Genomic DNA, 27,354 nt, shown 5'->3' with positions numbered 1-27,354 from the left:
CGCCACCAATGCAAAAAGCAAAGGCGATAGAGCACACCCCTGTCTTGTGCCCCTCTTCAAGTAAAATGTGGGGGAGCCTCTTCCATTGACCCTCACTGAGGCGCAGGGTTCCTCATATATATAATGCAGCCAAGAGAGAAACTGATCTGTAAAACCTATCTTTTCTAGTACTGCAAACATAAACGGCCAATGCACTCTATCAAACGCTTTTTCCGCGTCTAAAGAGAGCAAGCCCATGGGTATATTCTTTGATCTAGCATAATATATGAGATGAAGGGACGTTTGTATATTATCAAATGTTTGCCTGCCATTGATAAAGCCCGCCTGGTATTAAAGACGGGAGATGTCTCTGTAAGCGGGTAGCTAAAATCTTAGTGAAAATCTTGTAGTCCACCCCTAACAAGGAAATAGGTCGCTAAGACCCACAACTGAGAGGGTCCTTGCCCGGCTTCAATAATACTGAGATATTTGCCAAGTTCCAGGTTTTTGGCATTGGTTGACCCTCATTAAAGTAATTGAACAAGCGGACTAACAACGGACACAGAATTTTTGCAAAGACCTTGTAAAATTTATTAGAAAACCCATCTGGGCCTGGGGCTTTAGCTGCAGGAAGACTACGAATCGCCTGTTCCACTTCATCAAGTTCAATGGGACAAGATAATTGAAGCCATGCTGTCTCGGAAAGCTGTGGCACCTCAATATGATATAGATACTCTGAGATCTCCTCCCTCGTCGGATCAGCATCAGGAGTATAGAGATGTGTATAAAACTGTTGAAACCTATTTTGTATACGCAATGGATCAGATGTGACACTACCATCTTCATCTCTAAGATTGGGGATATAGTTACGTACGACCTGCTTCTTTAGTTTTGTGTGCTAAAAGTTTGCTTGACTTGTTGCCAAACTCAAAATGACATTGCCGGACTTGTTGCAACTGCTCAGCAATTTCCACCAATTGTAACTCATGTAGTTCATCTGATTTTGTGTAGTTGTTGCACTAGCAATCATGAATGTTGAGAGGGTGTCCGATATAGCTTCTTCTCCATCGCTAGTAGTCTCTACCTCAAGCCATCCTCTACCTTCCTACGCTCTCGCTGTGTATGAGTCTTCAAGGCTATAAGATGGCCACGTAGGACCGCCTTCAAACCATCCCATACCACACCCAACGAGACCTCATCATTATCATTAAATTGGATATACTCCTTAAGATGGGATTCAATTTGGGAAATATTCGACATGTCAGACAGAATAGAATCGTCCAAGTGCCACTCAGGCCGATCTCTCTGCCACCCCAAAAGATTCAATTTCAAAACCACGGGGCTATGTCTGACCATGCGGCCTAAGATCTGATGCTCCAGAATTACGTGCCCGATCTCTACATCCCCCAGCCAAAGATCTGTACGGGAAAAGGTCTGATGAACCTGTGAAAAACATGTATAATCTCGCTCATTTGAATTAGTGTGCCTCCAAAAATCTATGAGCTGCCATCTTTCCAGGACCTGCCGAAGGAGCTCTTGATCTCTCTTTGCGTACAGCACTGTTGTTATAGAATTGTCTAAATAGGGATTAATGGTTAAATTAAAGTCCCCCCTTATTAGCAACCGACCTGCTTTATGTTGTAATATAATTTGGTCCATCTGCTGGAAAACGTTTCCATGGTCTGCATTTGGTCCATAGATGTTAAGCAGAGTGTATTTAGTATCTCCCAAAGAGAGGACCAGTAGTAAATACCTGCCCTCTTTATCCCTAATTACCTTATCTATATGCCATGGACGGGACAGGGCAATCAACACCCCCCCTTGTCTTAGTACCCTCCCGATTAGAAGCAGAATATTGATGGGGATATTTAATGTGCTTACACAATCACTCGTGAGCTGGTTTTAAATGTGTTTCTTGGATGAAGGCTATATCGGCTTTCAAACGCTCCAACTCTCTATATAGCAACTGCCGCTTCATTGGAACATTAAGGCTCCTTACATTCAAACTTACTAATGTTATGCTAGCCATTTAGACAAAGAGCATATATAACATCGCATGACTGACTTTCTCCAATTGTTTCCCCTCTTCTGGTCTTATTACTGCCCTCACATCCCTTACTTTATCAGACCAGTACCCTTGTGTTTTGCTCACCCTCCTCAGAGTTGCACATGCATTCTCTAATGACCCTTTCCCACCTTCCCCTCGCCCTCCCAACTCCCCCCCTAACAACAGAGCCCTCTCTATGACCATTGTAGAGAGGCCTTCTAGACAGAGGAAGTGAAACATGCCCCTCCCCCCTCCCCTCAGTTATAATACATCTCATTGCATTAAACAACTTATACTCAATAATACAGTTACCCATCCCATTATCATCAAAACAAGACAATCTTTAACCCCACATCAACTCTTTGGCAAAGAAGCCCAAATTACATTGAAACATTCATGTGGGATGCCCCTCAGATTTTTCGCGCTGCAGTAGCTTATGTCCTTTCTCTACCCTTTGCCACTGGGGACGGCCCACCGAAGAAGACATTCTAGAAGTGCGGGAAACCGCTGGCAAATCTTTCACAGTTCCATCAGGTAAAACCTCTTGAGCTTCTTCTATGGATTTAGTTTGATGCATTCGGCCATCTTTATAGAAGACAAGGGCAAACGGGTAGCGCCATCTGTATTTAATCCCCATTTCTCGAAGCTTTACGGTCACAGGTCTCAGTGCAGCTCTGCGCCTCAAAGTGGCAGAGGCCAAATCCTGATATATCTCGACGGCATAAGTGTCCCATTTGAAATTAGGAACCTTGCGAGCCGCTTGTACCACTTGTTCTTTGAGCTTGAAATCTTTGAAGCACGCTATTATATCCTTTGGGAGGTTGCCACGTGCCGGGCCCAGTGCCCTATGCGAGCGCTGTAGCATAATCGCCTCAGGGTCGATCACCGTTCCCATCTCCGATAGCAGCGAACCAACTAGCTGTTTTTTCGTTGCTTCACAGTCCTGGTAGAGCGGCACTTCAGGCAAGCCTCTGAACTGCAAGTTACAGCGACGACTTCAATTCTCAAGATCTTCCATTTTTTCAGTTAGTTGCTGTAGATCTGCTTGCGTCGCTTCTAATCATTTATTTAGCACACCCACCTCCTCCGCTTGCTCGTTTGTGCGAGTTTCCGCATCTTCCATTCTGACTCCTAGCTCTCTAATTTCTCCACGGAGATCCGCTCCCAAAGACACTAGTTCCGCCCGAACCGCTTTAAGATCCTTTCTTATCTCTTGCAACCACTCTTTAAAGTCCGAAAAATGCATTATCTCTGCACTGACCGGCTCCATATTCGGCTCAAACAGATCCTTAGGAGAGGAGCTCCCGGAGTGCTGAGTTGGTTGCGGGGCCTCTGACACTGGGTCCGCCACGCGATCCGCAGCTGTACTTGCGAACCCAAATTGGGACAGATTGAGCTGTCGGTGCATCGTCTGATTGCTAAAATATCAAGTCCCGTTAGCCTTACCAGCACCTTTCACACAAAATTGCCATTCGCCAGGCTGTTTTGTAAAGGGCAATCACGCTTTAAATCGAAGGGGAGCAGGAGCTTGTTCTTCAAGCGTCCATTATTGTCTGTGACGTCACTTCTCCCTCCCCAGGAAGGGAAACTCTTGAAGACTTTTGGTATATGTCTCGGGAGGTTCCATAGAGTTCTTCTCTCTTGCCAGACTTGTTCAACATTTTTTTTGAGCCAATTTGGTGTGTGTATGTATATATATGTGTGTGTATGTATATGTATATATATGTGTGTGTATGTATATATATATATATGTGTGTGTGTGTATGTATGGATATGTGTGTATGTATGGATATGTGTGTATGTATATGTATGTATATATATATATATATATATATATGTATGTGTGTATATATATATATATGTGTGTGTATATAAACATCTCACTATTGTTTCCTGTGGAACATAAATTAGTTGATACCTTCACATATATAAATTCAATTTTTGTATTTATATATATATATATATGTATGTGTGTATATATATATATGTGTGTGTATATGTGTGTATATAAACATCTCACTATTGTTTCCTGTGGAACATAAATTAGTTGATACCTTCACATATATAAATTCAATTTTTGAGAAAATTCATTCATGTATGTTATCAAATGGGTTAAAGTTAAATAAACGTGCTGTGGGTTGGAGGTCGTGAGGAAGATATGCGTAATCTGACCTTAAGGTTATCTAATTCAGAAATGTTACTTCATTCAGGTATTAAAATCCTCAGAATTGCAATGCATTCTTGTCTAACAAAGGAAAAGCAAATTAATGGAGAAAATATTTGCCAATTAGAAATAACTACAAAGGAGGAGGCCGGTGGGGGGCGTGTCAAGATGGCGGTCGTTACGCGCGACTAGACCGGACAGCTAAGCTGCTCTTTGCTTCTAAAAGTATACCTCTACGATTCCCCACACAAAGAGGAAAGGCTTGGTGAGAGTGCAACCGCCAACAACTCTCACCTCTTCGCCGGTGCAGCTTACCCTAGACCGGTTTACCATGAGTCAAACACAAGATTCAGGCGTAGTGGACCCAGTGAAGGACACCAGCGGAGTAGCGTTGACGCCCTCAGGGTTGGAAACATCTCTTTTCTTGCCTGAGCATTATCCACCACCTTGCCCAGCTCTCGCGAGGAGTCTGCCAGAGGACCCGACGGTATCTGAAGGTGGTGATACAGGTTCCTTTGTTGGCGGTAGCGTATCCCAGTTAGCTGAGAGTTCTAGCGTGGAACAAGCGGTTCCCGAGGTGGTGACATTAGAACTAATTTGGCAAGCCATTCAAGAGTTGACCAAGGTAACGGAGAAAACGGCTCAAGAAACTACTGTTATAGTAAGTAAGCTTGAATCTTTAAGTTCAGCTTTTGATAAATTGAAAAATGAATCATCGAAACAAATGACCCAAGTACAATCAGATATATCAAATTTAAAAGCTACATCTGCAGCACTGGTTAAAGATAATTTAATAACAGCTCAGAAAATTGAACAGATGCAGAATTATAATAGGAGACTGAATTTACGAGTTCTAAACTTTCCAGTAGGTACAGCAATTTCAGCTATGGAACTATTTAAGAAATACTTGATGGAAGTTCTTCATTACTCACCCACTCTGATACCTCCAATAAACAAAATATATTATTTACCGACTGCTTCAAAAAAACAGGGTGATATAGAAGGAATTGGAACTCAAGTACAATTACAAGTAGACGAAAATACAACTTTGGATGTTTCAGCATTCCTGGATCAATCCTTTAGTGATATAAAAACTCGAGCTACATTACTTGTGTCATTTATATTTGAACAAGATGTTAATTCTTTAATGAAAATTTACTTCAAGAATACCGTGACTCACTTTTGTGGGGCCAGGATTGGGATATACCCGGATGTTGCTAAAACTACTCAAGAAAGAAGGAAATTATTCTTGGCTTTAAGAGAAGACACTAAGTCTATTGGGGCTAAATTTCTTCTTCAATACCCATGTAAATGTATTATTTACTATGTTAACAAATATGTTTTTTTCGACGCTGAGCAACTCAAAACTTTTTTGGAGCAAAAGAAAATATCTGCCTAAATTAGAGTCTATTATACATGAGCTATGAGATAATTTGTGTTCTTACGACCAGGCCATAATGCCTCTTTCGTTTTTCTTTCTATATAACTCCTCCATTTAGTTTACCCCCCCCCCCCCCCCCCCCACTGATTTTGTGATCTGAGGTTGAGGGTTTATTTTAATAAGTGTTTAATGCTTGGGATATAATTCTGTGGGTTTAATTTTCTTCTTCTGTTTATATACAATCCTAAGCATAGTGTTTTGAAATTTATCTTAGCTCTATATTTCTGTATACAAGATGGAAATGCTTGTAAATTAATAATTAAAAAAAAAAAAAAAAAGAAATAACTACAAAGGGTTAAACTGTTTTTGGACTCATCACATTTGCAGTTAGTAATACAGGCTGCAGTTCTAACTCTGCTTACTGCAAGATTGTATTATTAGGTTTTGCTGGATAGGCAACTACACAGACATCAGATTTGTACAAAATTCTTCAGCTAAACTGATTTTGGGAGGTAAATCCACAGATCATGCTTCCCTAATGTTGTTAAAACTGCATCGACTCCTGATAAAAGCAAGAATTGACTTTAAACTCCTGACTGTAGTCTTTAAAATTTTGTATGGTCTAGCTCCAGAATATCTCGGTACTCGGATTTCCTTATATACTCCAAGCAAAATTTTACGTTCCTCCCATGATGTTTGATTGTTTCAATTGTCAGAAAACTTCAACAAAACATAGATCAATAGTGGGCAGAACACCAGATACCTTGTATTTGGAACAAGTTATCAAAAACCTTTATATTCCGTAGAACTTTACCATCTAGTTAAGCATCGTTTGAAAGCACAAATAGGTATGTGTTTGGAATTTCTTTACAGGTAATTAACTTCTAGTTGAGAAATGTGGATTTTCTTTTCTGACCGTAGCCCCATTTCTTGTGGTGTTATCCATCTTGTGGCATATTTGGTTAAGCAAAATATAAAATGTCCTAATTAGATTAGATAACTAAAAATTAAAATAAAAAATAAAAACACTAAACTAAAAATATAAGACAAACTGAAAATCCAAGTTAACCGTCTAAAGGCTAAAAATAGAAATAAAACTATGACTTCACCTGGAAACACCATGTTACTTCAGTTTTGAATGTAAATTTGTGGGTAGAGCATTCCAAAACGTAAGAGCAGTTACCAAGAAAACATGGGCTGTCATGTTGTTTGAATAAAACTGACGGTAAAGCAGAATATCCAAGCAGTATTGATATTTCTGATCTTAAGTCCTAGGAGGGTGATAGATTCTCAATAAGGTGGCAATAATAACTGAGGCTTTGCATTACTTCTCTTCCACCAGTCCAGGACTTGTGGGAATAGTTATGTTCATCAACCAGCAGGTGGAAATAAAGAAAATAGAACTGAGCTGTGCCATATATTCCTAGCCAGCTAGCTCAGTGTTTTCTATCTGCAGCAGGTGGATGGACAGACTATTCAGCCTCTGGTTCTGAGGTCTCTGCTCCTGGTCCAGTTGGTCAGCTAGTCCCCATAGAGGTTGAGTAGTCATATCTGGTGGTGCGGCACCAGCGGAAGGAGTCAATATTTCCGCTGTGGGGCCCATCGGACGTCCTCGGGCTGCTGTATGGGGTGCAGGCTGGCAAACCTGAGGGTTGCGGTGGAGCCAGAAGAAGAATCTGCTGCAGCGGGCAATATCAGCCACATCAGGTTCCCCAGGTCAGCAGCTGCATGGTTCCCCCTCAGGAAGAAGCTGAAACGGTGACCATTTTGATGGGTCAGACAGACAGTGTTGCACTGGGGCAGGATTTTCCCGCACAGGACACACATGTGTAGGCCTCAAGGCTCGACAGAGTTTCAGGGGGCAGCGTCCCCCTCCCCCCCCAAAAAAAAAAAATTTGTTCGGCTGTTCCATCGGGCCTATTTACTTAAGCAGGAGAAAGCACATAGCTCTTCAGTTGGTTTCCTGGCAGCTCCGAAGAGGTCCTCTTTGGACTTCCAGGAAGGGATTGAGGATATTTTTAAGTGGCCTCACGCTGTTCAGAGTGACCCTCCCTCAGAGGGCCTTTGGAGGAGGGAGAATTCCCTCCTGAAGAGGGGAATGACCCGAGAGTTTTTTGGCTGTTTCATAGAGGGGAATTGAGCTCCCTGATTTTGGAGGCTCTGGTAGTCCTGTCTATTGAGGAGCCCTCTGTAGCACCATTTGAGAGTCAGTCATATTCTATTATGTGGGGTCCTGGGGGTCTGTCTAAGGTGTTTCCCATGCATCTGGACATTCAGGAGTTGATTTCAGCAGAATGGTTCTCCCTGGATACAGGACAAGGTGGGAAGAGCCATGGTTGCTCCTTTATCCCTTGGTTCCCGAGGAAAAGGAAAAACAACCTACCTAAGGTGGATTTCTTGGTTACGGCAGTAACCAAGAAGATTACCCTGCCTGTGAAAGGGGGCATTGCCCTGAAGGATTTGCAGGATAGGAAACTTGAAACAGGCATTTGAGGTGGCTGCCCTATGTCTTCAGACATCCATTTGCGGCGAGGGCATTTTTGCAGAGGCATCAGCAGTCCGGGTCACAGTTGGAGGCTGGTTTAGCATATTTGGTTGACGCAGTGTACAGCATGTTGCGGGCTAAGGCCAAGGGCATGTCTTTAGTGTTCACCGTGCGTCGGCAGTTATGGCTAAGGAATTAGGCTGCCAATGTGGCTTCTAAGGCCCGCCTGATGAAGTTGCCTTTTGGGGGCAAGTGGCTGTTTGGGGAGGACCTGAATAATTTGGTTAAGGAGCTGGGTGAAACGATGCCAAAGTCTTCTACTTGCTCTGTAGGGCTTGCTTGTACGTGGGTTCGGGATAGTAGAAGATATACAGCTTGGCCGGCAACAATATGACTAGAGGCCCCTCTTTCAATCATGTCAGTCTTCCTTTTATGGTTACAGCCCTTTTCACAAGTGGTGCAGGCACTTAATGCCTCCAGACCATCTCAATGATGTCAGGCTGGTCCACCCTTTCCTTGCAGTTGGAGGGTGCCTTCAAGTGTTTCGGGAGAAGTGGGCTAAAATAACTACAGACCAATGGGTTCTGCATATTCTGCAAAATGGTTACAAGTTGGAGTTCTCCCACCCATTCGCTCCTCTCTTCTTACGGTCCCCATGTGGAGGCAGAGCCAAAGCGGCCCAGATCCCAGGTACAATCAAAGGCTTGCTGGCACTTGGGCTATTGTACCTGTCCCTCCCTCAGAGCAAGGACAAGGAAGATACACCAGACACTTTGTAATCTTGAAGAAAGAGGGCACTATGCGACCAGTTTTAGACCTCAAAAAACTGAACTGTTTCCTCTGTGTCTCCTTCTTTCGCATGGAAACTCTGAGGTTGGTCATCGCCTCTGTGCAAACGGGAGTTTCTCACTGCTCTCGATCTCAAGGAGGCGTATTTCCATATTCCCATCTGGATGCTACATCAAAAGATTTTGAACTTTGCAGTGATGGCTGGTGTCAGCATTCGTTGTCTAGGTATGGTCCAGTGTCCAGTCCGTAGAGGCAGTGGGTTTTCAATAATGCACAATCCACACGGGTTTGGATAGAAAGTGTATTATATTTGCATATATATAGGCTCACAGCACTTAGTACAGATAAATATTGCAATGCTGTAATTGGGTGTGTGTTTAGATGAGAATTAATGAGAGAAAAGTAAGAATGGGGGGGGGGGGGGTGCAGAGAAAGAGAGAAGCCTTGGGGTAGGGTTGAAGATGTGTGTGTGCAGAGAAAGAGCCTAAGAAAGCAGAGCCATGTGCTCTGAGAGAGAAAGCTTTGGGGTAGGGCTGAAGGAGAAAGGGGGGCCAGTGCCAGGGGCTCTGGTGGCTGGATATGGGGATGTGCAGAGAAAGGAAGCGAGTGAGAGCAGAGCCATGTGCTCTTCTATATATATATATATATATATATATATATATGAGAGAGAGAGAGAGAGATTTGAGCTAATATCTGATGTAAAGTCATTAAGGAAATCTACTGTAGCAGCATTTAATTTTTGAAAGGGGTACTATGATAAAATCAGGAAAATGCTTAAAAAGAAGCTAAAAGGATCAGCTGCAATGGTTAGGACTTTAGGCATGAATCCTGTTTAAAAATACCATTTTGGAAGCCCAGACCGGATATATTCCATGCATTAACAAAGGTGGAAAGAAGAGCAGACAGCCAGCATGTTGGAGCCAAAAGAAATCTTTCAAAGGATGAAAAAGGATCCGAATGAAGAAAATAATCAACATAAGCACTGTCAAACCAGATGCAAAGCATTTATAAAGAAGACTAAAAGAGAATATGAAGAGAAACTTGCTGCAGAGGCAAAAACTCATCAGTAACAACTTTTTTTAGGTACAGCAGAAGCAGAAAGCCTGCGAGAGAATCCATGGGACCATTAGATCATGAAGGAGTGAAAGGGGCACTTGGGGAGGACAAGGCCATAGCGGAGAGACTGAATTAATTCTTTGCTTTGGTCTTTTCAGAAGATTTAAGCGATCTACCTGTACCAGAAATGGATTTCAAGGGTGACAGTGTGGAGGAACTGAAAGAAATCTCAGTGATTGGAAGACATACTGAGCCAAATCAACAAGTTAAAGAGAGAGAAATCACCTGGACTGGATGGTGTACACTCCAGGGTACTGAAAGAACTCAAACATGATTTCTGATCTGCTGTTAGTTATCTGTAACCTGTCGTTAAAATAAACTGTACTAAGTGAAGATTGGAGGGTGGCTAATGTAATAACAATTTTTAAAAAGGGTTCCAGGGTGAAACGGGAGTTATAGACCAGTTAGCTTGACTTCCCTGCTGGGCAAAATAGTGGAAACTTTATAAAGAAAGTTAAGGAACACATAGACAAACGTGGTTTAATAGGACAGAGTCAGCATGGGTTCAGCCAAGGCATGTCTTGCCTAATTTTTCATTTCTTTGACGGCGTAAATAAACATGTGGATAAAGGTGAGACTGTTGATGTATCTAGATTTACAAAAAGCTTTTAACAGAGTTCTTCATGAGATACTCCTGAGAAAATTTAAAAGTCATGGGATAGGAGACATTGTTCTGTTGTGGATTAGGAATTGGTTATTGGACAGAAATCAGAGGGTAGGGTTAAATGGCCATTTTTCTCAATGGAGGAGGGTGAATAGTGGCGTGCCACTAGGACTGGTGCTATTTAACATATTTATAAATGGTCTGGAAATTGGAACAAGTGAGGTGATAAAATTTACAGATGACACAAACTATTCAAAAAGCACATGCAGACTATGAAAAATTGCAGGAATACCTTAGGAAATTGGAAGAATGGTCATCCAAATGGCAGATGAAATTTAATGTGGACAGATGCAAAGCGATGCATATTGGGAAGAATAATCCAAATCATAGTTACCTGATGTTAGGGTTCACTTTGGGAGCCAGCAACCAAGAAAAGGATCTAGATGTCATTGTAGACAATACGTTGAAATCTGCCCAGTGTACGGTGGCCAAAAAAGCAAACAGGATGTTAGGAATTATTAGGAAAGGGATAGTAAATAAGACCAAGAATATTGTAATGCCTTTGTATTGATCCATGGTGTGACCTCACCTTGAGGTTGTCGTATCTCAAAAAAGATACAGCAGAATTAGACAAAGTTCAGAAAAGAGCGACCAAAATGATAAAAGGGATGGAATTAATTTCATATGAGGAAAGTTAAAGAGGTTGGGCTCTTCAGTTTGCAAAGGAAACAGCTGAGAAGGTTTTGAGTTAGACATAGGGGAAGTGTCACGGAATGCTTAGCACCTGCCTGGGGCTAACCATGTGGCCACCTAGAGGGTCTGCCCTCAGCACTGCTCAGGCCTGCCTGCATCTGGGCATGTGTTCTATACTAGCACCCTCCTCCTCACCAACTGGGTCTCACTTGCTTCTGGGCGAGTCTCCCACTCTCAAGTCATTCCCCAGTGATTTCTAGGTTACTGGGGCCACACCCTCAGGGGTCTCACAGTTCCTGGAAAGCACTCACAGACCCAAAACACAAACCACCAGGATTCTTAGTCCAGGACAGCAGAGCCAATAAACTAACAAGGTTTATTGTCACAGAATTAGAACAGTGAACCATATAAAACAGATGGGAAAGTAACAGGCAATAACAGGTAACTGAATAAGGATCATTATTAAAACTGTCTAAACATTTTGTCACTACCTGGGTAGCGTCTGGGAAGCTTTAGGAAATTAAGGGTTTCTTTTACAAAGCAGCGCTACTGATTCTCGGTGCGCAAATGAGAGAAAGCCCGTTTAATTCCTAAGGGCTTTCCCTCTCTTGCCGCATGGGAATCGCTATCATGGCTTTGTAAAAGAAACCCTAACTGCTCACAAGCCTTGAACAGGGTCTCAGGACAGAGATGTTACCTCTGTGCTCCCATACTGAGATTAAAGATTACCTCACAGCTTAGGTGAGGAAAAAATTGTCACTTCTGTAACAGCTTTACAAAAAAAGACAGCCACCATCTGCTGGCCAAATAAAGGAAATGCACTAGGGAACAATTACATCATACATTCACATAAGAAGTTACAGACTTATAAATCCCCTGTTTTGTCATAGGAAGCCACTGCTTGCCCTAGGATCGGTAGCATGGAATGTTGCTGCTATTTGGGTTCCTGCCAGATACTTGTGACCTGGATTGGCCAATGTTGGAAGCAGGATACTGGGCTAGATGAATCATTGGTTTAACCCAGTATGGTTTTCTTATGTTCATTCACTGTAGGGCATGTAGATCATACTGATGATTTACACCATCTGTCAGATAAATTAGTGTTTCTCAAGTATAATATCTTTCAATGGGTGTTTGCCAAACAATTATGTACACCCAAACGGACCAAAACTTTGGATATTTTAGTTGACAACGCTGTATATTTCATAATAGAAACAAGTGACTCTGGATGAAGATCATGAGGATTGAAAAAGACTCTATAGGCTTGTTTCATACACTTCTGGGGGTAACCCTGTTCAACAAACGTTTGCACCATATCAGTAGCCGTATTTTTATACACTCTTAAAATCACAAATACAGCGATAGGGAAGAAACTGATAAAATGGAAGGGTTCTGTTAAGATGATATGGATACATGCTTTCACACTGTAACAAAGTATTTTTATCAATGGGCTTATTATGAACCAAGGTGTTCAGCATTCCACCTTCACAGCAAATTGCCACATCCAAGAAATTAATAATAGTAGTATGATAAATAATTTAAAACTTGATGGTTCAGTGACAACTATTGAGTTTTTCCACAAACTGCCAGAGTAACACTTCTGACCTGGTCCAAACTACAAAGATATCATCAGTGAAATGATACTAGCATTTTACCCACTGATAAAAAACAGAGGTATAAATCCATCATTTTTTAAAGTCTGCCATAAATTTGCTATTACTGGAGCAAACAAACCCCACCCCCCTTAGCAGCCCCTGAGCATTGTTGATAATACTGATAATGTACTCAAAAACATGGGTCGTGTTTTTCAAGTATGATGGAATATTCCATTAACAAAAGTTGTCTGTATTCAAAGTGATTTATTCAGTTACGAGAAGCTGCTGGTCAGTTAAGTGACTTGTGCGGGGCTGTCTGCTTATATTCAGCAGCACTTAGTTTGACTGAATATTGGCACTTACTGCTAATACTGAACACCAGCTATTTTTTGGGCATTCTGGGAACCGAATCGGTACTTATGCGTTTAAGTGCCAGTATTCAACACTTAACTGCAAATTGGACTACATCAGAGAGAGAGTCTTCTTAATTCGGTTTCACTTAACCCGATAAGAGAGAGTTGCCTGCACAAACCCGGATATTCAGTGCCAGTGCTCGGACATGGCCCAGCATTGAATATCTGGGCATAATGCTGGCAGCGGCTTAAAAAAAAAACCACTGACTTCTGCCTGTTGAATATTTATCCCATGTGTTTACATACTGTTTCTAATAGAGACCCACAATAAGGTTGTGTTCTGTAATTTTGGGTATGTGGATTATTTTGTCCTTTCATTTTTCCTCATTCAATTTGTCCTCATTTAACTTTTCATTTCCTTTCTTCATTCATCTTAATTTCCTGTGTATTGGATCTTTCTCTTACACTTTTCTTTCACTGTGTTAATGTGCCAATTTTTACGCATGTATGCCCATGCACAAAGAGCTATTTCTTTAGCATACCTCCAGACCGGACCAGGTGCTTGGGTTTATGCACTCCTGTCATCTCCTGGAGACTGAGAATGACTGACTTCAGAGTGATCCTGTAACCCTCCAGTTTGTATCCTAGTTCTTCAGGGGGAATAGATTTTTTTTTTTTTTTTTTTGCTAAGTCTTTGTAGCTTGCTGTGGTACAAGAAACACTGACTAGCTGAGAACTTCACAGGAAATTAATGGATTACTCTGAAGTTAGTAGTTCTCAATTTCCATTTGCTGGTAGAAATGCTCAAGAGTCCGAACCGATCTGGAGTGATTTAAAGAGAAAAAAATAGGTAAGATCTAATTTAATCTTCCTCATGTAAAATATGCTTTATATGTGGAAAAAGCTTTATGAAATTATCCTTTGTTTCTCTTATTGCTCTGTGCTGCCACTAATTATCATTGCTGCCAAAGTGACACTTAAGGAGGTGGTTTTGAGCATGTCTCACTTGCTGTTTTCAGGCATCTGTCACATTCAGTGATGTAGCTGTCTATTTCTCTGAGGAGGAGTGGCAGTTGTTAGAAGAATGGCAAAAAGAACTTTACAGAAATGTGATGATGGAAATCCATGGAGCACTGATCTCACTGGGTAAAGATTTCTTTCTCTGTGGTTCAGTTTGTGAATGTATTTTGGAATTTTTCAACAGCTGGACTAGTATGTGTTCATAGGCTGATTCCAACAGTAAGTGCTATGGCTGCCAAAATGGATAGCAGTCTGATTTCTGTGAAAGTAGACATCCTAGTGAAAACCTAAGCCATGTGGTGTTTTTTGTCTGGCAGGCTGAATACGCTGTCACCGAGGTATCTTTGGCAGGTTGCAGTACTCTTCCAATATGATTTCTAATTAGCTGAGTCTGTTTAGCAGGCTAAATAGGTGCCATGTCTACTTAAATCAGGCTGTGGTAGACCTGGCTGCTACCTTAATTCTGTCTGACAAGCTGCAAGTACTGTAATAACTAGAAACCATTTTTAGTACATTTCTTGATCACATTTCCAAAATAGGTTGTCCAGACCAATGTGCATCTTGAGGAAATGCAGGTGCTTTCATAACTGTGTCTAATGTGAAAGGATGTGGAGGGGGATCTAGGCAGCCAGATGTGTGGGCAACAACTGTGCTAGTGTTGCTGATTATTTAAATTGTTACAGAACATGGTGGCTAAACATGAGAAAGATGACTACAGGAGAGAACAAAGAGGGGCTCTTAAATGTTTTTCTCCGAGGACAAGCAGGCTGCTTGTTCTCACTGATGGGTGACATCCATGGCAGCCCCTCCAATCGGAACTTCTCTAGCAAAGGCCTTTGCTAGTCCTCGCGCGCCCATGCGCACCGCGCATGCGTGGCCGTCTTCCCGCCCAAACCGGCTCGTGTTCGTCAGTCTTCTTTTGTCCGCGCTCGGTACGGTCGTGTTTGCGCCGTTCGCGCCCCTTAAGTTAACCCTCGCGCGTCTTTTGACTTTCGCTTCTAAAAAAAAAAAAAAAAAAAATTGAAAAGGGATTTCAGAGAAGGGCCTTTCGGTCTTTTTCCCCTTCCCGTATTTCCAGTTTTTTGCCCCGTTAAGTTTTCTTTCGTTTTCGGGTAGGCCCTTTTGAGGCCTCAGGTCGAGTTTTTCTTCCTCTCTTTTTGGTGCCTTACCGCAATTACGAGTTTTGATTTCGCCGGCGTGATTTTTCCGCCCATGTCATCGAAGTCTTCCAGCGGCTTCAAGAAGTGCACCCAGTGCGCCCGGGTAATCTCGCTCACTGATAGGCACGCGTCGTGTCTTCAGTGTCTGGGGGCTGGGCACCACCCGCAGGCCTGTAGTCTTTGCGCCCTTTTACAAAAAAGGACTCAGGTAGCGAGATTGGCCCAGTGGAACGTGTTGTTCTCGGGCTCTTCGTTGGCATCGGGTGTATCGAGTGCATCGACGTCGACAGCGTCAAGACCTCCGCCCTCGGCCGCGACTGTATCGATTGCATCGAGGCATCGACCCTCTGCATCGTCGGGGCCGAGACATCGGAAGGCTGCGTCGACGTCGGTGGTACCGGGACCTCCACTAGTGCTGATGTCCTCGGACGGTGGTGCTTCGACTGGAGTGCAGGTGAGGGCTGTCTATTCCCCTGCTGGTGGCGGTGAGCCTTCGGGTGGGTCTCCCCCTACTCTGAGGGCTCATGCGGTACAGCCCCCCCGAGACCGACCTTCTTCGGCCTTGGCCCCGAGGAAGCGACGACTGGATTCTACGTCCTCCTCGTCGGTACCGGGAAGCTCCGGTGACATGCTTCGTTTGAAAAAGTCAAAGAAGCATCGACACCAGTCTCCTTCCCGCGTCGGTACCGAGAGCTCTGGGTCGCCGAGGGAGTCGGCACCCAGTAGGCATCGGCACCGGGAGGACCGCTCATCCTCTCTTCAGGAGGTGTCGATGCGCTCCACCTTGGACAGCCCGGAACAGCCTCCACGCCCGGAACAGACTCTGACTTCGACACCTGCATCGGCTTCCATGTCTTTCTCCACAGCCGCCCTGCACGAGAGTCTCCGGGCCGTTCTCCCAGAGATCCTGGGAGAGCTGTTGCGCCCTTCCCCTCCGGTACCGGGGGTGCTTGCGCCACCGGTACCGTCGAGTGAGGCGCCGGCTGGCCCCTTGCCCGGGGTGAGGTCTCCGACATCGGTGCCGCTTGCGGTACCGACTGTGGTCGCCTCCCAGGAAGGCTCCCCGAAGATGTCGGTGGAGGGAGCTTCGCCGGTGCGGGCGAGGGAGTCTACCTCTCGACGCTCACACTGTGGCCATGTTTCCACGGAGTTGAGCCGGGCACGGCTTCAGACACAGGTTCATGAACTTGTGTCTGATACCGATGGTGAGGCCTCGTGGGAGGAGGAGGAGGACACCAGATATTTCTCTGACGAGGAGTCTGATGGCCTTCCTTCTGATCCCACTCCCTCCCCTGAAAGGCAGCTTTCTCCTCCTGAGAGTCTGTCTTTTGCGGCCTTTGTCCGGGAGATGTCTACGGCCATCCCCTTCCCGGTGGTTGTGGAGGACGAGCCCAGGGCTGAAATGTTTGAGCTCCTGGACTATCCTTCTCCACCTAAGGAAGCATCCACAGTACCCATGCATCATGTCCTAAAAAAGACATTGCTGGCGAACTGGACCAAGCCTCTAAGTAATCCCCACATTCCCAAGAAGATCGAGTCCCAGTACCGGATCCATGGGGACCCAGAGTTGATGCGCACTCAGTTGCCTCACGACTCTGGAGTTGTGGATTTGGCCCTAAAGAAGGCTAAGAGTTCTAGGGAGCATGCTTCGGCGCCCCCGGGCAAGGACTCTAGAACCTTAGACTCCTTTGGGAGGAAGGCCTACCATTCCTCTATGCTCGTGGCCAAAATTCAGTCTTACCAGCTCTACACGAGCATACACATGCGGAACAATGTGTGGCAGTTGGCGGGCTTGGTGGACAAGCTCCCTCCTGAGCAAGCCAAGCCATTTCAGGAGGTGGTCAGGCAGCTGAAGGCGTGCAGAAAATTTCCACCAGCTGGGTACCGCTTTTGACAAGTTCTCCCGCCGGCAGCCTTCAGCTTCTACCTCCACAGGTAGACGTTTTTATGGGGGAAGGAAGACTGTTCCCTACACTTCTGGTAAGCATAGGTACAATTCTCCTTCTCGACAGCTTGCGGCCCAGGCTAAGCCCCAGCGCGCTCGCTCTCGTCAGCAGCGTGCGCCTCAGCAAGGCCCCTCGGCTCCCCAGCAAAAGCAAAGGACGAGCTTTTGACTGGCTCCAGCAGAGCATAGCCGACATAAACGTGTCAGTGCCAGGCGATCTGCCGGTCGGAGGGAGGTTAAAAGTTTTTCACCAAAGGTGGCCTCTCATAACCTCCGATCAGTGGGTTCTTCAAATAGTCCGGCAAGGATACACCCTCAATTTGGCCTCCAAACCTCCAAATTGCCCACCGGGAGCTCAGTCTTACAGCTTCCAGCACAAGCAGGTACTTGCAGAGGAACTCTCCGCCCTTCTCAGCGCCAATGCGGTCGAGCCCGTGCCATCCGGGCAAGAAGGGCTGGGATTCTATTCCAGGTACTTCCTTGTGGAAAAGAAAACAGGGTGGATGCGTCTCATCCTAGACCTAAGGGCCCTGAACAAATATCTGGTAAAGGAAAAGTTCAGGATGCTTTCCCTGGGCACCCTTCTCCCCATGATTCAGGAAAACGATTGGCTATGCTCTCTGGACTTGAAGGACGCCTACACGCACATCCCGATACTGCCAGTTCACAGGCAGTATCTGCGATTTCAGCTGGGCACACGTCACTTCCAGTACTGTGTGCTACCCTTTGGGCTCGCCTCTGCGCCCAGAGTGTTCACGAAGTGCCTGGCTGTCGTAGCAGTGGCGCTTCGCAGACTGGGAGTGCATGTGTTCCCTTATCTCGACGATTGGCTGGTCAAGAACACATCCGAGGCAGGAGCTCTACAGTCCATGCAGATGACTATTCGAATCCTGGAGCTACTGGGGTTTGTGATAAATTATCCAAAGTCCCACCTTCTCCCAGTGCAGAGACTAGAATTCATAGGAGCTCTGCTGGATTCGCGGACGGCTCGTGCCTATCTCCCAGAGACGAGAGCCAACAACTTGTTGTCCCTCGTCTCGCGGGTGCGAGCGTCCCAGCAGATCACAGCTCGGCAGATGTTGAGATTGCTGGGCCACATGGCCTCCACAGTTCATGTGACTCCCATGGCCCGCCTTCACATGCGATCTGCTCAATGGACCCTAGCTTCCCAGTGGTTTCAGGTTGCTGGGGATCTAGAAGACGTGATCCACCTGTCCACGAGTTTTCTCAAATCCCTGTATTGGTGGACGATTTGGTCCAATTTGACTCTGGGACGTCCTTTCCAAATTCCTCAGCCACAAAAAGTGCTGACTATGGATGCGTCTCTCCTGGGGTGGGGAGCTCATGTCGATGGGCTTCACACCCAGGGAAGCTGGTCCCTCCAGGAACGCGATCTGCAGATCAATCTCCTGGAGTTACGAGCGGTCTGGAACGCTCTGAAGGCTTTCAGAGATCGGCTGTCCCACCAAATTATTCAAATTCAGACAGACAACCAGGTTGCCATGTATTACATCAACAAGCAGGGGGGCACCGGATCTCGCCCCCTGTGTCAGGAAGCCGTCAGCATGTGGCTCTGAGCTCGCCGTCACGGCATGGTGCTCCAAGCCACATGTCTGGCAGGCGTAAACAACAGTCTGGCTGACAGGTTGAGCAGGATTATGCAACCTCACGAGTGGTCGCTCAATTCCCGAGTAGTGCGCCAGATCTTCCAGGTGTGGGGCACCCCCTTGGTAGATCTCTTTGCATCTCGAGCCAACCACAAGGTCCCTCAGTTCTGTTCCAGACTTCAGGCCCACGGCAGACTGGCATCGGATGCCTTCCTCCTGGACTGGGGGGAAGCTCTGCTGTATGCTTATCCTCCCATACCTCTGGTGGGGAAGACTTTGTTGAAACTCAAGCAAGACCGAGGCACCATGATTCTGATCGCTCCTTTTTGGCCGCGTCAGATCTTGTTCCCTCTTCTTCTGGAGTTATCCTCCGAAGAACCATGGAGATTGGAGTGTTTTCCGACCCTCATCACACAGGACGAAGGGGCGCTTCTGCATCCCAACCTCCAGTCTCTGGCTCTCACGGCCTGGATGTTGAGAGCGTGGACTTTGCCTCTTTGGGTCTGTCAGAGGGTGTCTCCCGCATCTTGCTTTCTTCCAGGAAAGATTCCACTAAGAGGAGTTACTTCTTTCTATGGAGGAGGTTTGCCGTCTGGTGTGACAGCAAGGCCTTAGATCCTCGCTCTTGTCCTACACAGACCCTGCTTGAATACCTTCTGCACTTGTCTGAGTCTGGTCTCAAGACCAACTCTGTAAGGGTTCACCTTAGTGCAATCAGTGCATACCATTACCGTGTGGAAGGTAAGCCGATCTCAGGACAGCCTTTAGTTGTTCGCTTCATGAGAGGTTTGCTTTTGTCAAAGCCCCCTGTCAAACCTCCTGCAGTGTCATGGGATCTCAATGTCGTTCTCACCCAGCTGATGAAACCTCCTTTTGAGCCACTGAACTCCTGCCATCTGAAGTACTTGACCTGGAAGGTCATTTTCTTGGTGGCAGTTACTTCAGCTCGTAGAGTCAGTGAGGTTCAGGCCCTGGTAGCCCAGGCCCCTTACACCGAATTTCATCATAACAGAGTAGTCCTCCGCACTCACCCTAAGTTCTTGCCAAAGGTTGTGTCGGAGTTCCATCTGAACCGGTCAAGTGTCTTGCCAACATTCTTCCCCCGTCCTCATTCCTGCCCTGCTGAACGTCAGCTGCACACATTGGACTGCAAGAGAGCATTGACCTTCTATCTGGAGCGGACACAGCTCAACAGACAGTCCGCCCAATTGTTTGTTTCTTTTGATCCCAACAGGAGGGGAGTGGCTGTGGGGAAACGCATATCCAATTGGCTAGCAGATTGCATTTCCTTCACTTACGCCCAGGCTGGGCTGGCTCTTGAGGGTCATGTCACGGCTCATAATGTTAGAGCCATGGCAGCGTCGGTAGCCCACTTGAAGTCTGCCACTATTGAAGAGATCTGCAAAGCTGTGACGTGGTCATCTGTCCACACATTCACATCTCATTACTGCCTGCAGCAGGATACCCGACGCGACAGTCGGTTCGGGCAGTCAGTGCTTCAGAATCTGTTCGGGGTTTAAAATCCAGCTCCACCCCCCTAGGCCCATGTTTTATTCTGTTCCAGGCTACACTCTCAGTTAGTTGGATAAGTTGTTAGGTCAATCTCAGTTATGTCCTCGCCGTTGCGAGGCCCAATTGACCATGTTCGTTGTTTTGAGTGAGCCTGGGGGCTAGGGATACCCCATCAGTGAGAACAAGCAGCCTGCTTGTCCTCGGAGAAAGCGAATGCTACATACCTGTAGAAGGTATTCTCCGAGGACAGCAGGCTGATTGTTCTCACAAACCCACCCGCCTCCCCTTTGGAGTTGTGTCTTCCCTTGTCTTGTCTTGCTACATATGGGACTGACGAACACGAGCCGGTTCGGGCGGGAAGACGGCCGCGCGAGGACTAGCAAAGGCCTTTGCTAGAGAAGTTCCGATTGGAGGGGCTGCCGTGGACGTCACCCATCAGTGAGAACAATCAGCCTGCTGTCCTCGGAGAATACCTTCTACAGGTATGTAGCATTCGCTATCTATGCAATATAGAGTACCAAGAAGGAAGACAGAAAAAAGGCCATCATAGGTAAACAAAATATCTTGTAGGCACATCGTGGCTGGCAGATGAAATGTATTCTTCAGTCATGTAGGCACGATAACTGGGCAGATTGGATGAGCTAATTATCCGTTCCACCATTATTTTCCTGTGTTAAGTGGTGAGAAGTAATTACTTGGATTTGGATTTTAGATTTTAAGTGCTCATCTTTTTAATCAAACCCAGGATGAGGTACTAGGCACATATAAGTAGTTCTTTGCTGCAGAGGGCTTAGAGTCTGTTTGTACTTGAGACAGTAAAGGGTTAAGTGACTTAACCAAGGTTGCAGTCTCAGTGGAGAAGTATGTTTTAACTCAAAATGTCCCTGGTTTGCTGTCCACTGCTGTAGCCATTAGGCTGTTCCACTTGTCAGGTCTTTGTATACCCACACTAATACACAGCAGTTTGTTGTGATGCAGCATATGGCAATATAGGCCAGTGTCAGATTTTAAGGAACTGTTGAAGCCAGTATCAGTATCTGTGTTCTTATACTCTTGCCTGCCTTTCTTAAGGGTATGGAATCCTTAATCCTGACGTTCTCTTCAGATTTAAAAAAGAGGAAGAACCATATTACAGGAGCCAGCAGAAGTCTAAGGGGAAAGAAAGAGTTGTTGATCTTAACACAGGTAAGAGATGAGCTGAGTGATGAAAAATTATTTTTATTTGCAGTAATCCTTTAAAAATTGAACTGGCCCTGTGAGATTATCTAGTTGCATATTCTGAAAAAATATTTTTATATTCATACACAGTTTCAGCTCTCCATATCTGTTAGGAGCATCTTTGTTGTATAGTTGTCCACACTTCTAACCATATTTTTCACCACTTTGGTCTTCATTCCGTGACATTTCTACATTGATGTATTAGAATTACCTCAGTATGATTGAAATACGAGAATTTCTCTCGTTGGCAACTCACTTGAGAAGTACAGGAATCTACTTGTCAGGGGATAGAAATGATTTCCAGGTTTCTGCAGCCACACTTACCAGCTAACGATGTTGTACTGATACAGAGTAGTGAGTGTCAAAGTCTGTCCTCTGATTTCAGCACTGCTGTGAAGTGGCTGATGTAGAGTCCTAGATGTCAGTATTCCCTGATTACCATGTTGAAGTGAAATGGTTTGATTCTAAATTCTCAACTGAACTGAGAAGCCAGAGCTGCACTCGGTAATTTGTCTGGTATGAACAGATTGATCAGTTATTTAACCTCATTTGAAGAGCGATGAAATGCTATAGAATCCTAATGGATAGCCCCAGTGTGAGAAGGTTTGGGATATGACCTCTTTTCACATGTGCTTTGGCATGTTAGATAATTTTTATGTGGAGAAGATACAAAAGGTGACAGATGGCCTTCCACAAACTGCATACAGGAGTGGAGGAGTAGCCTAGTGGTTAGTGCAGTGGACTTTGGAACGGAGTTCAATTCCCACTGCAGCTCCTTGTGACTCTGGGCAAGTCACTTAACCCTCCGTTGCACCTGGTACAGAATAAGTACCTGAATATATGTAAACTGCTTTGAATGTAGTTGCAAAAACCTCAGAAAGGTGGTATATCGTCCCATTTCCCTTTCCCTATTATGAGATGCCAAACTGCACTGCCTCCCCTGGTTAGAAGTATCAGATTGTGTATATGTTATGCATATCATGACTTGAAGAAAGCATTGTGAGCCAGGGTGTAGTAGGTGTGATTTCAGTCTCGAATTTATTTTATATATTAGTGTTCCAAGAGATCTTCCTTCTAGAGCTCAGAGTGTTATCGAAATGGGTAGCATGTGAAGATGAGCATGAAAGTTGTTTTTTTTCCTTTGAAGAGCAGGTTTGCATTGGGCACAAAGTGGGGTGACGTCATGATGACAGTATTCGTAAAGTCCAGTTTTCCCATGCCTCTGTGGTGGTGAGGTGGCTATGAGGAAGACCAGGAAACACAGGGATTTCTTCAGCATTCCACCTTGGAGAGATCTGTGAATGCTGCATCACTTTGGCAGGAAAAGTTTTTTTCATGGGACGTCGGCGTGTATAGTACCACATCAGTTCTGTATGATTCAGTTACATACACGTGGTCAGGCATGACAGCCTTCTGATGGCTCTGTGTCTCCCTTGTGTGAGGGACTGAAGCATCAGGACCTGCAGTCCCAGTGATTTTGGTGAGAATGGCAGCCATTTTCCCCCCAGGCTGTTTTTTGTCCTGCAGCTGTTTCTCAGCGGAAGGAGAGCTCTGTCTTCATCGAGACATGCAGGGATGGGGGGAGGGCTCTCCCCTTCTTATATAACTTGGGTCTGTCTGTGAAAGGGGTCTCCCCTTCCTATCTCCCTTGAGTCTGTCTGCGGGGGGGGGGGGGGGGGGGGGGGGGGGGTTCTGTTGGGGCCCCTGGGACCTTTTGGCTACAGATCTTAACCTAGATGGTTAAGCAAGCCCTACAGGCAGGTGCCAGGTCTTCCATTGGTGGTGGGGCCCCTGGGGTCCCAAAGGGACTGGCAAGGCCCCATTGTGTGTGCCAAGCATCTTAGAGGGGATCTGAGCATCTTGTCCTCATTTGTAAGGTGCTGGAAGAGTGGGAGGCTCCAAATGGCCTCCTCAGAGGAGCCAGGGCCCTGGATCGTCTCTATATCTTGGCATCTGAGGAGGTTAAAAAGTATTGGATGTTCCCTAAGGTGGACACCCTGGTTACTGTGGTCACGAAGGCGACCGCTGTGCCACTCCAGGGGGCTCAACCCTTAGGGAACTCCACAAGCAAAAGATGGAGCAGCAACTCCACTTGGCTTTTTTTCAATGGGGGCCTCCAGCATTCAGGCTTCCATTTGTGGTGGCTATGTTGCTAGGCCAGCCAAACGAGAGAGAATCCAATGGTGCAACATGGCAACCAAACAGAAGAAAAGCACAAGAAGCCTCAAGAATTGGTATGAGGAACAATCTTTATTCACACACCCGACACGGGCTGTGTTTTGGCGAAGTTGCCTTCGTCAGGGGTCTGTAAGTAATACCGTATGCAAATATAAACATGAACCGTTGAATTAAAAACATTCGTTTAAAATATACTTATAAATATAAACCATCTAAAATAAAACATTTGTCACACACACTGTTAAAAAATGAACTTATTAAAACACATAATGTCAAACATCGATGCAGCAAAACAAGGAAAATGGAAAGCAGTGTATATAATGTATGAACTAAATTAACAGTTTGAAGATATATTAAAAATACAAATGAATTACTGGTTCAGGTTCACTTTATTTAATGTACTGCTAAGGAGGATATGATCATAGCCATTTACAATACAAAATACATGAAAGTCTCAGTCAGAAAAAGAACTACAATAAATGGGAATGAATAGTGGATGATAAAAGAGTAAGAAAATAAGGACTCCAGCTTATCGCATAGAGAGAGGAAAAAAAAACCCGTACACTAGATCATTGGTACATTGAAAGGCAGCCACTGTAACCAGGTGACTTAAAAATCGGAGATTCAGGAAGTATGTGTAAAATGCTGTTGTAAAAGAGCATTTTAAAGGCAGTTTAAAATTCCACATGAGAATGTTTTCGCAAGCTAAGTGGAAGCCCATTCCAGAGTGATGGGACAGCGACTGAGAACATCATTTTCCAATAAGTGGTCAAAGAGATTTCCTATAAATGGAGCTCTACCAGGAGGAGGACTTGATCAGAGGAGCGGAGGGAGTAAGGTAAACGGTACTGGGTCAGATTAGGAGGCTGATCAGTATGTAGTGATTTGTGGATTAAAGTCGGTATTTTGAACTGTACCCGCATATTGATAGGAAGCCAATGTTCCTAGTAGAGCAAAGGAGTAACATGGTCATATTTATGCTTTCATGTAACCAATTTGACTGCAATATTCTGAACAACTTGAAAGCGTCATAGTTCTCAACAACTTAAACTATTAAAGAGAGCATTACTGTAATCGATGGTAGAGATGACTAGGGCATGAACAAGAACATGTAAAGCTGCTGGCTCTAAAAAAAAGGACAAAAAGATCTGATCTCACGGAGACGAAAAAACCCTGCTTAGTAATAACAGATGAGATATGAGAGGAGAAGGTAATGGCTGAGTCAATAGTTACACCTAAAAGTTTTAGAGTCTTGAATAGGGATGGGTGTACCAAGTAATTATATCTGATTTGGTAGGTTTAGAATGCCGGCACGGGAGAAGATCATGGCTTCAGTCTTTGAGAGATTTGACTTCATTCTGTCACGTGGAATCCATTGCAGGATTGACTCTAATTTCTGCAGCAGAGGGATAAAAGCTGAGGGGTCAGAGAGGTCAAACAGAACTAGGATTTAAAATCATCCACATAGATAAAAGAAGTGAATCCGGCATCTGTAATAAGAGTGGCTAAGGGAGCCAGGAAAAGATTAAAAAGCAAAGGGGCCAGTAGGATCTCTGGAGTACTCCACAACTTGATGGGATGAATTCTGATAGTATACCATTACAGAATACATAAAATAAACGACCTGATCAGTAGGAGTGAAGCCAATGCCTTGCCATATTGCGGACCCTGACTTCCACAACCTCATCAAAAGCAATGAATGAAGTTTTAATAATGTTCCTACACCTATATAACAGTAGAACTTCTATCAGGTGTGGGAGTCCAAAGTCTACATAACTTAAAAAAAAAAAAAGGATCAATAATGAATTCTGTGTATTTGAATGATATAATACTGAAAGATTGACACATACTGATATGGAGTACCTAATGAAATGCAATTAATCTAGGAATAAAGACCATGGAAACAATAATATAAGATCTGCTAAAGCATAACTACATTTTGTGACTAAAACAAGGTGAAACCTATTTAACCAAATAATGTGTATACTGTAGACATGAGAGAGAGAACACAGTGAGGTGATGTAGAGCTACTTAAAAGAAAGGTGCTGAGAAATATATAATACAGAAGTGAATAAGTACCATTGAATTCTGGCACACCGAGGAGTGCATATTAACATTGAACTATAGCTGCAAAACAATGATTGCTAAAGGTAGGCATTTTCTAGAAGATAATTGCTGAGAAAATACTCTCAAATAAAACATTAATGACTTTGGAAATGAATGGGTTTAATAGCATACTTACTTTCTATAGGAATCTGCTAGGCTTGATTGTAGTCTGAAGTGTGCCAAAAATTCAGCAAGATCTGACACCGATCAAAAATTAAAAAAAGGGAATAGAAAGTGGAAGAACTAGGTGCAAAGGCCTACGTGAACAGGAATGAGTAATAAAAAATGAAGAGATCTGAAAAAAGGATATCCCAGTTTATCTGACAGGCTGGTAATTGGAGCTCCACCTACTACTACTACTTAACATTTCTAAAGCGCTACTAGGGTTACGCAGCGCTGTACAATTTAACATAGAAGGACAATCCCTGCTCAAAGAGCTTACAATCTAAAGGACACGTGAACAGTCAGACCGATAGGGGCAGATAAATTGGGGCAGTCTGGAATTCCTGAGAGGAAGAGTTAGGTGCCGAACGCAGCATTGAAGAGGTGGGCTTTAAGCAAAGACTTGAAGATGGGCAGGGAGGAGGCTTGGCGTAAGGACTCAGGAAGGTTGTTCCAAGCATAGGGTGAGGCGAGGCAGAATGAGCAGAGCCTGGAGTTGGCGGTGGTGGAGAAGGGTAATGAGAGGAGGGATTTGTCCTGTGAACGGAGGTTTCAGGCGGGAACGTAAGGAGAGATGAGGGTAGAAAGGTAGTGAGGGGCAGCAGACTGAGTGCATTTGTAGGTAAGAAGGAGAAGCTTGAACTGAATGCGGTATCTGATTGGAAGCCAGTGAAGTGACCTGAAGAGAGGGGTGATATGAGTATATCGGTTCTGGCGGAATATAAGACGTGCAGCAGAGTTCTGAACAGATTGAAGGAGGGGATAGGTGGCTAAGTGGGAGGCCGGTGAGGAGTAAGTTGCAGTAGTCAAGGCGAGAGGTAATGAGAGCGTGGACGAGAGTTTGGGTGGTGTGTTCAGAGAGGAAAGGGCTAATTTTGCTGATGTTAAAGAGGAAGAAGCGACAGGTCTTGGCTATCTGCTGGATATGCGCAGAGAAGGAGAGGGAGGAGTCAAAGATGACTCCGAGGTTGCGGGCAGATGAGACGGGGAGGATGAGGGTGTTATCAACTGAGATAGAAAGTGGAGGAAGAGGAGAAGTGGGTTTTGGTGGGAAGACGATGAGCTCGGTCTTGGACATGTTCAGTTTCAGGTGGCGGTTGGACATCCAGGCAGCAATGTCGGATAAGCAGGCTGATACCTTTGCCTGGGTCTCCGCGGTGATGTCTGGTGTGGAGAGATACAGCTGGGTGCCATCAGCATAGAGGTGATACTGGAAACCATGAGATGAGATCAGGGAGCC

At 44.9% G+C, this 27,354-nt stretch overlaps 1 protein-coding gene across 3 annotated transcripts in view; it reads left to right on the top strand.

Moving 5' to 3' along the window:
* Positions 1-27,354, top strand: part of LOC115474280 (zinc finger protein 2-like) — a 124,427-nt gene that overhangs the window by 40,451 nt on the left and 56,622 nt on the right. For all 3 annotated transcript variants that reach the window (XM_030209680.1, XM_030209678.1, XM_030209681.1), the window contains 2 exons: positions 14,226-14,352; positions 21,522-21,635. In XM_030209680.1, coding sequence (XP_030065540.1) covers positions 14,319-14,352; positions 21,522-21,635 — 148 coding nt within the window. In that variant the 5' untranslated portion in view covers positions 14,226-14,318. The remainder of the gene's footprint in view (positions 1-14,225; positions 14,353-21,521; positions 21,636-27,354) is intronic.

The sequence above is a fragment of the Microcaecilia unicolor genome, chromosome 7 (genome assembly GCF_901765095.1).
Source record: "Microcaecilia unicolor chromosome 7, aMicUni1.1, whole genome shotgun sequence".
In the NCBI taxonomy this organism is placed as follows: Eukaryota; Metazoa; Chordata; class Amphibia; order Gymnophiona; family Siphonopidae; genus Microcaecilia; species Microcaecilia unicolor.
This window is presented reverse-complemented; position numbering and strand designations above follow the sequence as displayed.